Source organism: Gracilinanus agilis, chromosome 4 (assembly GCF_016433145.1).
Source record: "Gracilinanus agilis isolate LMUSP501 chromosome 4, AgileGrace, whole genome shotgun sequence".
NCBI classification, from domain to species: domain Eukaryota; kingdom Metazoa; phylum Chordata; class Mammalia; order Didelphimorphia; family Didelphidae; genus Gracilinanus; species Gracilinanus agilis.
In genome coordinates, this window is record NC_058133.1 from 509,604,050 (window position 1) to 509,620,231 (window position 16,182).

At 47.0% G+C, this 16,182-nt stretch overlaps 1 protein-coding gene across 3 annotated transcripts; it reads right to left on the reverse strand.

Moving 5' to 3' along the window:
* Positions 1-735: 735 nt before the first annotated feature.
* Positions 736-15,603, reverse strand: EIF4E2 (eukaryotic translation initiation factor 4E family member 2). 3 transcript variants are annotated; one of them, XM_044676523.1, is made up of 7 exons: positions 15,526-15,603; positions 13,143-13,257; positions 12,505-12,639; positions 8,611-8,715; positions 7,668-7,820; positions 7,426-7,562; positions 736-781 (listed from the first exon to the last, which is right to left on the reverse strand). In XM_044676523.1, exons 1-7 carry the CDS (start codon positions 15,552-15,554, stop codon positions 736-738), a joined length of 720 nt encoding a protein of 239 aa, XP_044532458.1. In that variant the 5' UTR covers positions 15,555-15,603. The 3 variants fall into 3 exon arrangements, with proteins under 3 accessions (XP_044532458.1, XP_044532457.1, XP_044532456.1); XM_044676522.1 differs by lacking the exon at positions 736-781 and adding an exon at positions 5,408-5,669; XM_044676521.1 differs by lacking the exon at positions 736-781 and adding an exon at positions 5,408-5,669 and having other exon boundaries at positions 15,502-15,554.
* Between the last annotated feature and the right edge of the window lie 579 nt (positions 15,604-16,182).

A 16,182-nucleotide genomic window follows, 5' to 3' on the forward strand; every position in this document is an offset into this window, starting at 1 on the left:
GATCTGCTGCAGCTGGCATTCTCTATTCCAATCGGAGGCATCTCTTTTCATTCCAGGGGATGGAAGGCACCCATTGTTCAACTTGAGGCCTGTGCTACTCTTTGCACCTCTGGACTGCCTCAGTGCCCACTTCCACCCAGAACAGGAGGTTTGGTCTTTGCAACTGTGTTCTTGTATTTACAAAAACCCCTCCAAGGTGACTACTATCAGCAAGAAGGGGTTGACTCTTCTCCTGGCCAGTCCTCCTCTTGACAAGCAAGGAGTTTTCTCAGTTATAGCCATCGGAGCTATAGGTCCAGTTCATTCCCCCCAAATCTATTTCCCAAGTCCCTGCCCCAGAAACACCAGGAATTTGTACTTTCACATCCCAGAAGTGACTGTTCTGGCTACAAAACAATACCTACTACACAACACAAGCATATGGGAGACGTACCTCTCACCTGCCCCACAGAAAGAAGTATGGTACTGCCCTTCAAACCAGAGGGCGCTTGTCAAAATGTATAGGGTAAAAAACATAAGAGCAGAACAAGAATAATGACATCTAAAGTATGTTTCTTGTTGGTATTTGTTAATGAGCAAAAAAAGTAATCAACTGAGCAGACCTCAGAGCAGGGCAAGGCATGGGGCATCTCTCTTCAGGGAGAAGTGCAGCAGGGAGAGGTATGTCACAAAGTCACAGAGAAGATAGAGGAGGCCCTACCCTGGGTGTGAGAGACAGAGAGGGGAAGCGTCCGATCAGCGGCCGCTGCTGTTCACCAGGCCATGAAACTCCTCCCAGGCCCTGGCATGCCAGAGACAAAAAAAATAATAGCATGGTTCAGATCAAAGGCTTTCAACAACAACAACAACAACAACAACAACAACAAAACACAGTCACAGTGACCCAACAACCTGAGGTAGCCCACATCCCCTTCAGACATTCTCAGAGCCCAATGGAAGGAATTCTTCGGGGCCTGGAAAGACCAGAGGGGACAAAATTCATTTCCATCTCATCTTAGTAGCACCTTCCACAGAGAAATTAGGTCACCCCCCAATTTGTTCCAGTTGGTCAGTCCGATCCTCCCCATGGTCTGGATGTTTGCCCCTGGACCTTAATGAGAATTCTACAAAGCTGTAGCTTGGTCCAGTGTCTAGAACACAGGGGGAACTTAATCAATGTTTAGTGACTGACTGACACGATGTAGGAGGAGAGCCAATGGTGGCCAGGAGGGCTGAAGTTCAGCTCTCTTCAGATTTAATGAACACTGAGTCCCAGCTCTGGGTAGTTTGGCAACAATTACTCTAATCTTATAAAGGGCAACAATAAAAAAATGTCGAATATTGCCCTGAATGCACTGAAATGGGTGGCAGAGGAGTACCTTTTAGCCTAATGGCGAGGATAGATAACCCCGAAGCCTCATCTAACTGGAAGAAGGAATAAGGGCACTGGCATTCTAAGACTTGTTATCCCTTTGGAGTTCTGCTGACCCACCTATGCTCAGGCCCTCACGGACTCGACTGTGGTCTCCTCCACTGTAATAAAAGGCCTTGCCATTTATCCCACACAGACAACCCCAGCAATTCAGAGCTATCTGAAGACAAAGCTCGTTAGTTTTGAGGCATAACCTGATCCTAATGGCTTTTGGACAACACCCAGTGAAAGAAGCAGTGGCAGGATGAAAGGATGGGGAGTTCATCAAGGGCAGTGACTGCCTGTACCCTACACATCACCTAGCACAATGCCTCAAACATGGAAGCCATTCGATAAACATCCACTAAATTCATGAAAGGAGGGGAATGTGTTCCTCTCCAACACCAAAGCACTGCCTTATTTCATGCCCAGGCTTTATCTTCAAAGCAAATTTCCTGGCTTTTTGCCCTCAACTCGGTTCCAGCCCCATTAAGGGGAGAATGTGTGCCAAGTTTCCCTGGAAAATGCCTGTTCAAATCAAGAGAGGATTTCTCAAGAAAATGTGTACAAATCAAACAGGGTCCCTGAACCCAGACTTGTCAAATTCCATTACTGGTCTAGTCTCTAGCTAAAACCCAAAGAGCAAAGATACTGTTCCTAGAGATTACATACTACTGCCATTCAATACCTCTCCTTGTCCTGCCACTCTGATGATTCATTGTTATTTTTTAATTGAGGAGAGTTGATGCCGACACCCAACTATTGATATTCTTTTGGCAGACAAGCAATATTCTTGATCAAAAGCCTCATTTATGTCGAAGTCAGAGCAACACGCCCTTCCAAAAGTGTGGGTGGGTGAAGTTGGAGATGACCCAAGACTTCTTCAGATTCCCACCAAGTAACTGGGCAGAAAGATCAATGGGAGGAAGCCGTCTAAGCCATTTTCTTCTCTTACAAACTTGGTTACCTCAGCCAAGCAAGGCTTCGTGGTTCCATTACAGCAGATAGCAAAGAAGGAATGTGTGCTATATCATGAATGACTTCTTCAAGCTAGGGCAACCTGAACCATTCGGCTAAAGAAACAGCAGGAGCAAAATCCAATGTGCTGGCTTATTGCCACCCACATTATTAAGATTTTTAAAGGTGGAAAAATGGGAATTTTAAAATAAATCTGATAGTTCAGAGAATGGACTTTTTCTTAGGTTTAAATCCTACTATAAATTGCTAAGAATTTATTCTAGGGCCTACAACTTCTTACCAGCAAATCCCAAGGTCAAAAGAAATCACTTTTTACCTCTCTCTCCCCAACTTAAAGACAACACTTAAGCCATCCTATCTAAACAAACAGGAATTTCTCCTGTGGCTCCCTTAGCCTCACCCATCTCTCATATCTACCCAAAATCTTCCGTGTTGCTCTCTAAGTGGCTCTTTATGTTTATTATAAAGGAAAATTAAAAACAAAACAAAAAAGCCAGCTACTGTCCTTGGAATACATGCCCAAACCCTGATCTCTCCTGTTGGGTACTCTCATTGGTGCTTTAGTCAGGCTCTCATTCAAGATTCACCTTTCTTCCTCCTTAACAGCACTGTTAAAAGTTGGGGGAAATGTCCTGAATTGGATCCTGGGCTAACAGTTAGCATCGATCCATTGGGTACCTATGGCAGGACTAGTATAGAGAACTGCTCTGAGGGGAAGATCTTTATCCAGGATGGGTAAGGATTAAGGAGTCTGTCATGAAACACAAAACTGGAGTCAGTCCATCTACAAGTGGGATAAAAAAGAAAAGCAACCCAGAAATGCCAGGTTATAGTCACTAAAGTCAACAGGGCACAGAGAGCACCCATTCCACTAGATCCCTATGCAGATCAGCCTTGGGTCACCCTCTTCCCTGTATAGAATTCATTGTCAAAGTTGCTGTCTGGATTTGAGCCTTGTGACCTGCCCCTCAGGTCTGCCCCCTAGATCTGAGCTGTGAAGGCCAAGTTTTCTGCTTCTGACAGTGCCTCTTTGACTGGCTTACCACAATTCTCCTTCAAATGGAAGGGGATGGTTTTTCCCTTGATGTTTGCAAGGGCTGAAAAATAGACACAAAATGCCAGATAAAGACCTGAACATTAAAGGGAGTGACTTGCACTGAGCACTAGACTCAACTTATTAAGCCTCCCGAGTGTAGCTTCACAAGCCTGTTCTACCTGTACTCAATCAACTGCTAGAAATAAAGCAGGGTAGCTGTAAAGGGTAACTTTTTTTCTACCCAGGCTTAATCTGAGATGCATCAGATTATATTCCATCAGGTAAACTGATTCAGCACTCACTACCCCGAGCACCGAGGCCAACTGCTCATTGCTGATGACCACAATTTAGCTGGGTGATGGGATCAAGGAAGAAGGAAGAAAAGGGCCACAAATGGTTTGGAGCATGAAGAAAGGAGAAGAAAAGGCTGGAAGGATAAAAGATTAAACAATAGTTAAGAACATGAAAAAGAGGGCAAATACAGCAAAGTGAAGAAAGGGGGAATGACTGAAAAATCTTCTAAACCAACTCATCCCCCCTGCAAGTCTCCTTTCTCTGCTTCTGGCAGCCCCAGCACCCAGGTCCTTTCCAGACAGCAGATAGTCTCTTTTTCCTTTTCCATAGAATTCACCTGGACTAGCAGCTACTGTTCCTTCTTGAACAAAGCCTATCGGTCCAAGAAACAGAAGGGACAAAGCAAGGCAGAAGCAAATTCTAACATTCCTTCAATTGGGGCCAAGAAACCCCCAAATCTGGCACCTTTTAACCACATCTTATTCCATTAGTCAATCACAAAGCTCATAAAACACAAGTCAGAACACAGTACTTAAGCAATATATTCTCCATAATCCTTGGGGGCCAAGGGAGAAGGTTATAGAGAGCAAGAGAAAAGATTCCAATTCTCTGATAAATCCCATAAACAGAGCTTGGGCCTTTGGGGGTAGCTCCTGAAACTGAGACTGAACACAACTGACAAATGCTTCAGGGGAACAGAGGCCTGGGTACAACAAGTATTCCTTTGGAACCCCGCCCCCCCTCCCGGGTGAACACTGACCACCAGCCTGGTGGGCTGGCACAGTCAAAACTGCAATGACCACTTTGGGAAGGTAACAATTATGGCCAAACTCACTTGGTGGCACAGTATAGAAGGCTTTAATGCGTTCACTGACAGGCAACACAGTGCCTGCAAAATGCCCATGTGGATGCTTTGAGATGACACCAGAGCTTAGTAGAGAAAATGCTAAGCAACTGTAGAAGAAAACTTCCTAAAGTTCTTTCTCTAGGCTAGAGAAGTTTGCTTGTCTCTGAAAGAAAAATGGCAGCAAACAAATGAAAGCAACAAGCCATCTAGAAGCTGGAGTGGAAGCCAGGATCCACTTCTGTGGTCTCCCTCCCATGGAGTCGATTCACAAGGGATGAAGATGGAAGCTGCAGTCTACTCCCAAAATCCAGGGGCTCAATCAAGGGGGTCCTTCTCAGCCCTCCCGGACTTAGTAGAGACAAAGAAGAGCTGGACTGGGCAAGGAGGCAGAGCAGAGGGTTCCAGCTACACCAGCTCAAAGGTCTTTGCCACAAAGGAAAATCCTGCTTGCAAAGCCAGGACATGATAGACACAAAAGTGCACACAGACAGAAGCAGGCTAGCACTCCCCTACCTCCAAGCAAGAGAGTCATCTGAAGTAAAGGCAAGCTGAGAAGGTTAGCAAGACAAGGCATGAAGGCTCCCCCTCTCTGGGTCTAATGTCACATTCACCACCCGAGGCTTCAGTGTGGCTCGATGGGACCTAAATCACAATGAGCAACAGAGAATAGGGCCTGGCTGAGGGCATCATGGGGTGGGTGCCCTCATTCTGTCAGGTCCTCCTCTTGGGCATTCCTTCCAGGACACTGCATCGTTCTCTGGGATAGCATTACAAAGGAGAAGCCAAGGCTATCTCCTAGCCTGGGGAGAGTCGGACAGGCCCTTCTTTGAGGCACCAGAAAGAGCAAGATCATGAGACAAACTAGTTTCGCACCATTTATTGAGTGATCTCGGCTGTCACCGTGGCTGGGTCAGCCTGTACTGAAAACAGAAGATGCTCTTCCAACTCCTGTTGTCCGGGGACAGAAGCGTCTTCCAGGTGGCACGCCAACAGAACAAGAGACTCCGATGATGCCAGCTTCGACGACGGTGCCATCCAGTAAGGGACAGGGTCATGGCACATTCAACCGCGTCTTCCAGAGGTTATGAAAAAGGAGCCTTTGGGGGCCCAGCCTGCCTGGCATTCTAATGGAAGTGCAAAAGGTTGGCATATTGGGAGGGGAAGGAGAGGGAGAGTGGCATCTGGGTCCCAAGGTGGACTTTCTGGGTTCCCAGGATTACAGGGCAGGGACATGTGGAGGCAGGCTTCTGTCCCTGAAGTGAGGGAGTGTACCAGGTCACTTTCTCTAGAAGTCTGAGACACCCTACCAATAGGCTCGCTCTCCGAGGATTTCTCTACAGTCTCTTATAATATATAGGCAGGACTGCCTCAGGGCCCTGGGACAGCACAGAGAGGCAGAGGGGGTGAGAAGAGTTGATGGAATGCCTCTCTCCATAAAAATCTTTCTCTAAACAGAACAGGTAGTAGTACCCAAATGAATACAGGTGTGGGTCTACACACAGTCTGGCCAGAGGAAGAAAATAATATTCTAAAAACAAAGAGTAAGAAAAACCAGCCTAGAGAAAAGCAATGCTCACTTAGAAAGACTAAGACACGTAACTGGGGTCATGGCTAACTGGTGATTCTCTGGCTAACGGCCAACTAGCTGCTTGGGTCCCTGGGTTGTCCATAAAAAGCGGGCCACTGAAATGCACAGAAGCACATATGACACACAGTGGCAGATACAGCATCAGGCTCTATCTAAGGAAAAAAGGCTCCCAACCTGCTGTCAAGGTGCGGGGCGTGATCCCGGCTGCCTGAGGTGTTAGGGTCAGGGCTCACCAATGCCAATGCCAAGGGGCCCACCGGCTCCGCTGACCTAACCCAACTCCACACACACAGCATTCTCTGTCAGTGCACAGGGAAGCAGCTTCCCAAATGGTTGGACTGCTGTAAACAACTGTGGGCTCATGACTGGTCTTTAATAAGGAGAGTAACATGATGATGATGATGATGATAATAATAATAATACTTGGCATTGCCAGAGCACCCTCCGTTGGAGGAACTCAGATCAATTTACAGACATTAATGCGGCCTCACAACAACCCTGTGAGGTAGGTTAAGTATTATTATCCCCATTTTACAGATGGGGGAACTGAAGCACAGACGGGCAGAGACCTAAAGGCATACAGTAAAGTCACGGTCAAAGGGTGGCTCATGGCCAGCTCTCCTTCCTAATGGCCTTGATTGGCCTTTTTTAAATTACTGATACCCTGTCTCTGAAAAGGCAACCCTAGTCAGTGAGATGTTCTAGTGTAAATGGCTCCATTTCCTAAGATTCCCAGTGAGCTGCCATCATGGCTTCATTTCCACATTTGCCTCTTGTTTTCCCATTCAGGTTATACCCACAGGAACCACCTGCTTGGGGTCCTTGGCACTCTCAGCTCAACACAAAAGGAAATGACATCAACCCAAGAGGAAGTCAAATTCCCAGGGTTAGGAAAATAGACTGAAGCTAAGGGGTTCAAATTGCAGGGAGGGTGAGGATAAGGATCTATTACCTCCAACAGCAGCAAGAAAAAGCAGAGAGACCCTTGTCTTTCTTTTGAGGAAATAGATTAGGGAGACCGAAAGACAAGGCAGTCTATATAAAAATCAGTCTAGGTTAATACAAAATGGTTTTAAAGAAAAGATCTCTTTTACACAGCCCACGTTTTGTACAAGTGGGTGTCCAACAGAGCTTTCAGAAGTTGCCCAAAGCACTAGTATCTAAGACTGGCCTGGCCCTTCTCCATAGGACAACCTCCTGCACAGTCATGCTCATGTGGGCATATGGCTGCCAATCTGTGGACCCATTTCTGCTGAGCTCAGGGACATACCCGGCCCCCCCACAACACGTACTTGATGCTGTCGGTGTGTGTTTTGTATTCCATTATGGTGTTGGGAGGTAGGTTAAGCACTCGACGTAGCGTGTCCCGGATACGGGCTGTGGTTGCTTGGTCGCTGGCAGTCTTGTTCCATATTGAAATAATGTCCTCCTGTAAGAAGATCAGGACACGTGATCAAAGCAAGGAGGAGACAGCCTAGAAACCAAAGGCAGTGAATGCAACAAGCCAGGCAGGGCCAGCCCAAAGGTGACTTACCTGGAAACGGACAGAGACGACTGCCCCACAGATCTCCTCGCCCACCATGAACTGTTCCCCCAACATGGCAAGTATCAGATTCTCCCAGCACCGGGAAGCTAAACCCTTACGGAGCCGAATAATCCATTTACCACCATTTTTATTGGCATCATCCTATAAAAAGGAGGGCAGAAATATTTAAAAAACGTCTTCAAAGCTTTCTTTTCTTCATATCCAAGACTAAGTAGAGCCCAAGCTGCTTGAGAAAGTGTCGTCATCTTCTCAGCACTCAATTTGTAGAAGGAAAAGGTAAAAATACAGGGACTGGGCTCTACAGGACAAACCATGATACAGAAAGTATAAGGAAGCAATCTTTTAACAAATACTGTTCTTTCCTGCAGTGACAAAATGAAGCCAAGATTTCAAGAGAAAACAATCATTTCCTAGGAGCCCCAAACCTGAAGGCCGGTGACCCAGTGAAGATCAGGAAGCAGGTCAGGGCACAGGCTGCCACCATCTACCATGCATCCTGCCTCCCAGCTCCAACTGAGAACCTGATCTTATCCAAGTGGAGATGCTGACAACTGGCATTCCTAGCAACAGCTGGGAAGTCTGCAATCGATGATGGTAGAGGGTCGGGGAGAAGGGGTTCCTCCATGTGGGGAAGAGAAAGCCAAGCTCATCCACTCTGTTTCTGAGCTATGGGACTTGAGTCTGCTTTTCTTTTGCACGTGCCTTAGGAAACCTCATACCTACCAATCAATGGCAACAAGCCACAGACATAACTCCTTACCTCAACAGGCATCCTCCTTAAGTATTCACTGGGCCCTGGTTCTCAGAGAACACCAGTTCCTATTTACCATTTTAAGACAAGGTTTTTGAAAAACTCAGACTCCACTCAATGCTGCCATAGATCTTCCCAGGCAAGTTAATGCTAACCCCCAAGATCAGAGAATTCACTCACCTCCCACATGGGTTTGATTCCCTCTTTGAAGAGATGGAAGTCACTATGGCCTGTCAGGTCGCCGGGACGTACCATGTGGCTATAAAACCTCCAGAACTGCTCCACCTGTGAAGACACCCAGTTGCCACCATGTTAATGATGAGGTCCCCTGCCAAGCACAAAAGCTGTAAGGCAGCTTTCTATTCATACCTTACAAGTGACCCATTCTGTTTACTAGGTAGACTATATGCACATGCATCTCCTAATTTTTCTGGCAAGCTACTTTCTCTCCCTTATTTCAAAAATCCTCCTCAGGCAGGGGCAGACTCACCTCCTCCATGAAGCCTCAGTTCCAGTCACTGAAACAATCCCATCATGCCTGTATCTGCTGAGCTGCCGTGTCTACCTACCACTGTTCTGTTTGGGCTTACCTAGATCTCTCAATATCATCTCTCCCATTAGGCTTTAAAGTTTCACAGAGGTCAAGGCTTCTGCAGAGTGGGTGTTAGCTACATTCTTAGTCCAAGGAAAAGCATGATAAGCAGCATGTGGGACAATCCAAAGGTAGGGAAGGCCACTAGGATAAGCCCTACTTTATTTTTTGCAGACACACTAGAAAAAAGAAAATCAGTCAAGGAAACACTAACAAAGCTCATAAGAGGGTTTGAGGATGGACTAGTAGGCCTCAAATGTGACCAATAACCCTAAATAATTACTTTAAAGGGAATGCATAGGGGTGACTGGTTGGGTCAGTGAACTAAGAGCCAAGTCTGGAGATGGGAGGACCTGGGTTCAAATCTGGATCAGATACTTCCTAGCTATGTGATCTTGGGCAAGTCACTCAATCCCAAATACCTAGTCCTTACTGCTTTTCTGCTTTAGAACTAATACTTGGTACTGATTCTAAGATGGAAAGTGAGGGTTAAAAAAAAAGTCACTGTCTCATGGTAATTGAAGTTATTTCTAAATGAAGTCATTTTATTGTGGCTGCCACAACAATACCAACCTTAAAAAAGATGCCTACAGGCACATACCCTATGCTTCCTACCCTTATAGGACTTGCTGAACCAGGCACCAATCTAACCTGGCTTGGTTAGACCGAAGTCAGCTTATCCCTGTGTATACTGTCTAGCACGCGCTGTTCTTTAAACATTCTATGGGTCAAAGTTTTGTCTCCAAGAGACTAATGTCCCTGAGGTCAGGGCCTGTGCCATACACTCACAGCCCCCATGCCCATGAGGTGCTCCATGCCCTAATGACATAGTTGGTGGGGATAAGTAGATGCTGAATTAAATGAATTACCCCTGACTGGCTACAGCATGTGCCCCCTCGTGGTGACTCTGGAGTGTTGAAGTCTGCAGTTTGACATGAAAATTTCTAAGGCTACAAAGGGAACAGAATAAATATGGTGACTATTCAGTGCCTACCAGGTTCAAGGCTCTGGGGATGCCAAAAAACAACAAAACAAAAAAAACCCCAAACAACCAAAATCACTATAGTCCTGCTCTGGAAGCTGATATGGGAGAGGACATGAGGCATATAAAGGAGAGATGGAGGCCATGCAGCATGAGAACCCTGAGGAAGATAAATAGGGACAGGAGGCAGAGCCAGCCAAGGTAACAAAACCCAGAGAGGGTTCCAGGAGGCCAATGGGGCTCAGGCTCTGCTGGGTCTCCAAGAGAAAATGGGGGAAGGCCCCACTGGGAGCACTGGAGACAGCATGCCTGAAGCATGGTCACAAGGAGGGAGAATACTGAACCAGGTATGGAGAACACTCTTAGTCAAAGCTATGGCCAGGCGTTAAAGGGAGAAGACTTAACAGACAACCCGGAGAGTCTGGAATGCCAGGAAGAGTTCCTGCTTTACTTGGCAGGCAAGAGGGACAGATGAATAATGTCATCTGAGTAAAGCAAGCAGCAGTGCCAAGGCTCAGGAGGCCACCACAAAGGCCCATCTATCAAATTCCACATCCTCCTCCTCACACTCCATACCTCTGGCATAGATTTAACAGTAACTTGCTATTCTTACTGACATACTTTGTCCAGACCTGGGGTCTCCACAGTACCAATCCTACGTGTGATTTATAACCTGTCTGATTCTCCAAAGGGGAGGGAGATCCCACCAAGATCTGTGAAGGAAAGGACATGAGATCCTGGAGGATGGGAGTGGGACAAACATGCATAAACACATGCGCACACACGCTCCTTGATGACCCCTTAACGCAGCAGGCCTGGACCTTCCTGCAGCGACAGATCCCCACACTCAGCCTTAAGTCAATCTCCTTTAAACAAGCACCCGGGGGCATGTACACATGCTGCCCTTCTATGCTGACACCATCTCTCTGGGGCTTTAAGGTTTACAAAGCACTTTCCTCTAGGCCACACTGAAATAGGTCATGTACCTATTTTATTGACCTCATTACAAGAGTGGCTCCTTCTACTTAAGACCCTGTCTCTGAAGGTTCTGGAGGTAATAATCCCAGCAATGACAGTGACACTGATGATTCAAGGACTGAACGGCCCAGGTCCCAGAGTAGAGGGGATTTGATTTGAATCTCCAAGTCTAGCAGCCCCCGTTTCTACCTACTCCCAAGGCCATTGCTAATCAAACAAAAAGAAGATGGTGCCCTTCTGAGTGTGGCAGCAGGCCAGCCTGGGAAGTCAGCACAGATGCAGGACTTTAATCAGACTCAGTATGACCCAGGACAAGTCACTGTCACTCAACCTCTCAACTGGAAAATGGGGACAAGATATCTGAACTATCTGATTCGTGTGAGGGTTGTGGGGAAAGCTCTGAACAGACCTTTAAGTGCCTCTAATCCTAAGAGACAGGGAACTACACTGGCATCAATTGTCTCTTTGCACAATTTTATTTTCCCATTCTGCAAAATAAACAGCCTGGCCTCAGCCTTGGGGTTGGAAGGAGAGGATGGAATCTTCCCTGCTAGCCTTCAATCGCCCCAAGCAGTAGAGACTCACCCAAATACTCCAAGGAAATACCCAGTTTGGACAGGGCATTTCCTCAAAGGGTCCACCTGTCCACAAAAGAACAAGTGAAAGAGTTGTTCTTTTAGCTGTGTTTGGGGCCAACCACTCTCTGAGGATTGGGATAGGCTACTCTAAAGAGAAAATAAGTTGTTCACACCATCTCTTGTGAAAGAGATTCTGACCTGTCTTTTTGGTCTTTGTCTATGCCCAATCCCATAGAAGGGACCAAAAAGAAAGGACCCAAGCAGCGAAGAGTTTCTGCTCTAAGAAGCCTCTGCCACCATCTTTGGTTTTAGAGCAGGGGTCGGCAACATATGGCTCTTTCTGTAGGAGCCATAAAGTCCATTTTTTTTCAGGCGCTGTTACAGGAGCCGCACTGTGAGCACTGTACGGCTCACGAAATTACATTTTAAAAAATGTGGCGTTTATGGCTCTCATGGCCAAAAAGGTTGCCGACTCCTGTTTTAGAGGAATGCAGAGCAAAAGAAGGCCTCTCTTTCACAAAATATTATTGCTTAATACTAACCAAATCTCATTAGTTTGTAAGAATTGGAACAAGGACTATTTTTTCTACATCTGTGTCCAGCACACAGTGTTCAATAAAAATACGCAAAATTAAAAGTTTAAGGAAAACCACTTTGGACCTCAAATCCATAGCTGGATTTATATGAATCAATGTTTTAAATATATACGGAAATTCTTCTTCATCCAAGGAATCTTGCAAACTACATAGCTGATGAAATGGATGTGTGACACAGCTGTCCAATAGCAACTAAAGATGGCAAACCCAAAGGATCAGCTGGACTGTAAGTCTGCCAAGCCAGACAAAGGACCGGTTGTGACATTCATGGATATGTGGGTACAAACATGGCACTACAAAGACATGCCAAGGAGCTACTTCTACCCACTGCAACCACAGAAGACTCACGGAGGCGAATGTGCCAATCTGCTTAATATTCTGTTCATAGCTCTGTGAGCTGGTCGGCCGGCCGGGTGTCCTCCGGGAGTACCAGAAAGTGTAGTTGTACTGCAATGGGTGTTCTGCGGGCCCAGGGACAACAGCCTGTGGAACAAAGCAATCCACTTATCTCTTGGCAAAGCTCACCATTCCAGAAAGAGATTTTTTGGTGGCACTCCTCAGCACTTAACCATTTAATCCTAATCCTCCCCTGCCCCCAAAGAAAAAGTGCCTTTTAGAAAAGTGCCCTAAATGTCCAAATTCACCTGTAATGATCATTAAAAACTATCTGCTTTGGACAATTCAAGTCATAAACCTGAGAATAGGAGAGTGCAGGCTGTTATTCACCATCTTGTGGGACTATGTGATAACTGTTTCAAGTTATAACACTAACTCCAAGGAATCCCTTCTCTTTGAGACAAAATCATCTCTATCCAACACAACAGGTATCTAAAGCAGAGGGATGCCTCCAGAGGTTACAAAAAGGAGGGTGATCTGGAAGAGAGGGTCCTTGAGATGCTCTGGAACCTTTGCAATAAAGTGATCTTGCCAGCTCCCCAAGGCCAAGCCTGCTGATTCCTCGTCTGGGGATGCAGCTCCCAACACACCTTCCTCTTGCTGCTGCTCTGACTTCGGTCACGCTCATTTCTTTCCTTCTCACTGTCTTTCTGTGCGTTGTTCTCTTCATTCTGGTCATGGTCCCCGCTGTCATCGTCTTTCAAGCTGAAAGAAAAGATGAGACAATGTTCCTCTTGCAAGTGAACTGTCTCTTTCTCGAGCAAAAGAACCAAGAGACTCCTCTGACTCACTGCCTTAGACATGGGAAACACCACCCAAATTCAGTAATGGGGCGAGAGTGTGTAACACGGCCCAGGCACAGAATGCCAGAGTTCCAGTCTGGCACTGCCTCCCCCTCAGCTTGATGCATAGGGATCAAACACTTCTAATGATACGGGAACAAGGCAGCACTGATGAGGAGATTGGCCTCAGGACAAGGATGGAAGGAGACATTCTGAGTCAACATCTTCAAATGGGATCTCTGGAATCCTCTCTGGCTCTGTTGCCTTATAGCTAAAGGTAGTAATTTGGCTAACAGATGTGAATAATACTAGAAATGCTCAAGCTATGCTCCAGGTTACACAGCCCTTAACAACATGAATTATTATCAGAAAAGGTCATTAACTCAAGTTCTAACTCCCTTGGATAAGCGACCAACAACTACTCACCATTTACTGAGCATTTGCTACCACATGATAAAGGTGGCAGACAGGTCAACAAGCTATCCTGGCCTTCAAGAATCTGACCGCCTACGGCTTTCTCAGAGCTCACCTTCCATTTACCCTGCACATGTCTTGTCCCCCGACTAGTGGTTTCCATGTGATCTGCCCAATTAAAATGTGAGCACTCAGAGGGCAGGGCCTCTTTTTGGCTTTCTTGATATCCCTAGGACTTAAGAGCATACTACCTGATGCATAGGAAATACTTACTAAATGGTGGCTGACTGACATCTGAAAACATAAGGTACTACACATGCTGAGTTGTCAGATAGACAGTAAGCTCTATAAGTGTACATAAGAGGGGGGTATATATAGGTAGCTTGGTGGATAGAGCCAGGCCCAGAGATAAGAGGCCTCAGGTTCAACATGACCTCAGAAATTTCCTGGCTGTATGACTGGGCAAGCCACTTAACTCCAACTGCCTAGCCCTCACTGCTCTTCTGCTTTGGAATCAATACATAGTATCGATTCTAAGATGGAAGACAAGGATTTAAAAAAAAAAAAACACATAGGAGAAATGTGGGCTGGGGAAAAGGGAAGATGAAGGGCTGAAGTTGGATAAAACTTAAATAGAGAATAAGGGAAGAACAGAGACACTAATGGCAAACACTTCCTAATGAAAGACACTCGACCCACGAGATCCCTAAGCAAGCAAGAAACATTCCTGAGGAACCGCAGAATCTCAGGCTTAAAAAGAACCTCATTGTCTTCTACCGTTGTCTGAGAAATATGGCCTCCTGACACCATCCCTGACAATCAGGTGCCCAGTCTTGATGTGAAGCCCTTCCCGGATGGGGGCTCAGTATCCAAAAGAAAGCCCACTCTCTTTTGAACTGAAAAGCTCTATTTGTGAGGAAAGTTGCAGCTTCTCCATCCTCCTAATTCAATTCCCTCAGGTCAAGACAAACACCTCTCTCACCTGCCAGGCCTCCAAAGTTCATCCCCACAGCTTTCTCTTCTCTGGGTTCCTTAAACCATTCCCCTCAGGATCCTGGGCTGCTCCCTCCACCCCCACCCCCCAACTACTCTAAAGACATCCTAGCTTACTAATAACTTCCCTCTTAAAAGGTAGTATATAGGTCTGAACCCAATCCTCCAGATGTTGGCCGTCTGACCAGTGCAGAGCCTGGACACTCTGCTCCTCTGACCTAAGATTGCACCACCAAGTAATGCTATTGGCTGAGGCTGGAATCTTCTCTGGCCTCCAGGCATTTTTCACAGGAAATGACAACTAGCCATGCTTCTTCCATTTGTTGATTTTTAAAAAAATACTCAAGTGTAAGACTTTCTATTTAGCCTTCATCTTACTAAATTTGGCTTTGAGTTGCCAGTTCTCTCATCACTGGCCTCAAATGGTCAATGCAGGAATCCCAATTCTGAGTAGAATGGTCCTGTTCTATGATGGGGAACACCCCCCCCCCCCATCACTGGAGTTTCTCTGCCTGCACAGGAGCATGAACCATCTAACTCTACTCTTTTTAAAATAATCGATTGTTTGGCCAAGGGCACATGGCACCTCTGTATTATCTCAAAGGAAGGGAGGAGAAACCCGGGGCAGCAGGGCTTGGAAGAACATTTCCTCTCAGCAACTAAGTTACTTGTGAGCTGGTGCACACTGCTTAACAGTAACAGAAGCCAGAAGGAAGTTAACTCTGTAGGATGAATTTCTCAAGGAATGTTTTTTGGTTGCCTGGAAAGAAGGAAGCCAGGATACCAGTCAGGAGATGTGAGTTTGGGTCTCATTTGGGTCTTCGGCAAGTCCTTTTCCCTCTCTGAGCCTCAGTTTTCTCATCTGTAAAAGGAGGGGAGAGCACCCTTAGTGCTCCGGGATGTCTGCCACCCCTTCCAGCCGTTAAACCCTGGCCCTGCTACCTGGGGGACCCTGGGCCAGTCCCGCTCCCTCCTAGGGAGCCTTCTTCGAGGCCAGGAGCCGGGAAGCTGGCCCGGTGATTCCCCCAGGCCCCTGGTCCCATGCTCCTTCCCCACCCCAGGACCCATCCCCGGGGAGCCTCAAGGGATCTAGACCAAATCTCTCCCTTCACCCAAGGGCACTAAGGCCAAGAAAGCGGGAAGGATTCGCCCCAGGGCTGGCCAGCCCGCCCAAGGCTCCAGATTCGAGTCTCTGCCCCAGGCCCTGCTGCCCCGGGGTGGGAGGAGAAAGTATCGGTGCTGGGGATGGGGGGAGGAGCCACTTTCGGGGTCTCCGTCGTCCCCAGACCCCCCTCCCAGCGAGCGTGCATGCATTCGGCACCTACTGGGTGCTGGCCCGGGAGCTGCAAACACGGGGTCCCTGCGGGGGACGCCGAGGTGGCTAGAGGCTGCTCTCCGGCGGCCAGGAGAAAAGGGAAACTGAGGCCCAGAGAGGGAAGGG

What these genes read in the sequence shown, in the direction of transcription:
- EIF4E2 (XM_044676521.1), bottom strand. Translation starts at nt 15,554, where the DNA reads ATGAGACCCAAACTCACATCTCCTGACTGGTATCCTGGCTTCCTTCTT. An exon ending in CCTGGCTTCCTTCTTTCCAG is followed by an intron (nt 13,258 to 15,501) that starts GCAACCAAAAAA and finishes CTTTTCTTTCAG; the next exon opens with CTTGAAAGACGATGACAGCG. An exon ending in GAATCAAACCCATGTGGGAG is followed by an intron (nt 7,821 to 8,610) that starts GTGAGTGAATTC and finishes TCCTTTTTATAG; the next exon opens with GATGATGCCAATAAAAATGG.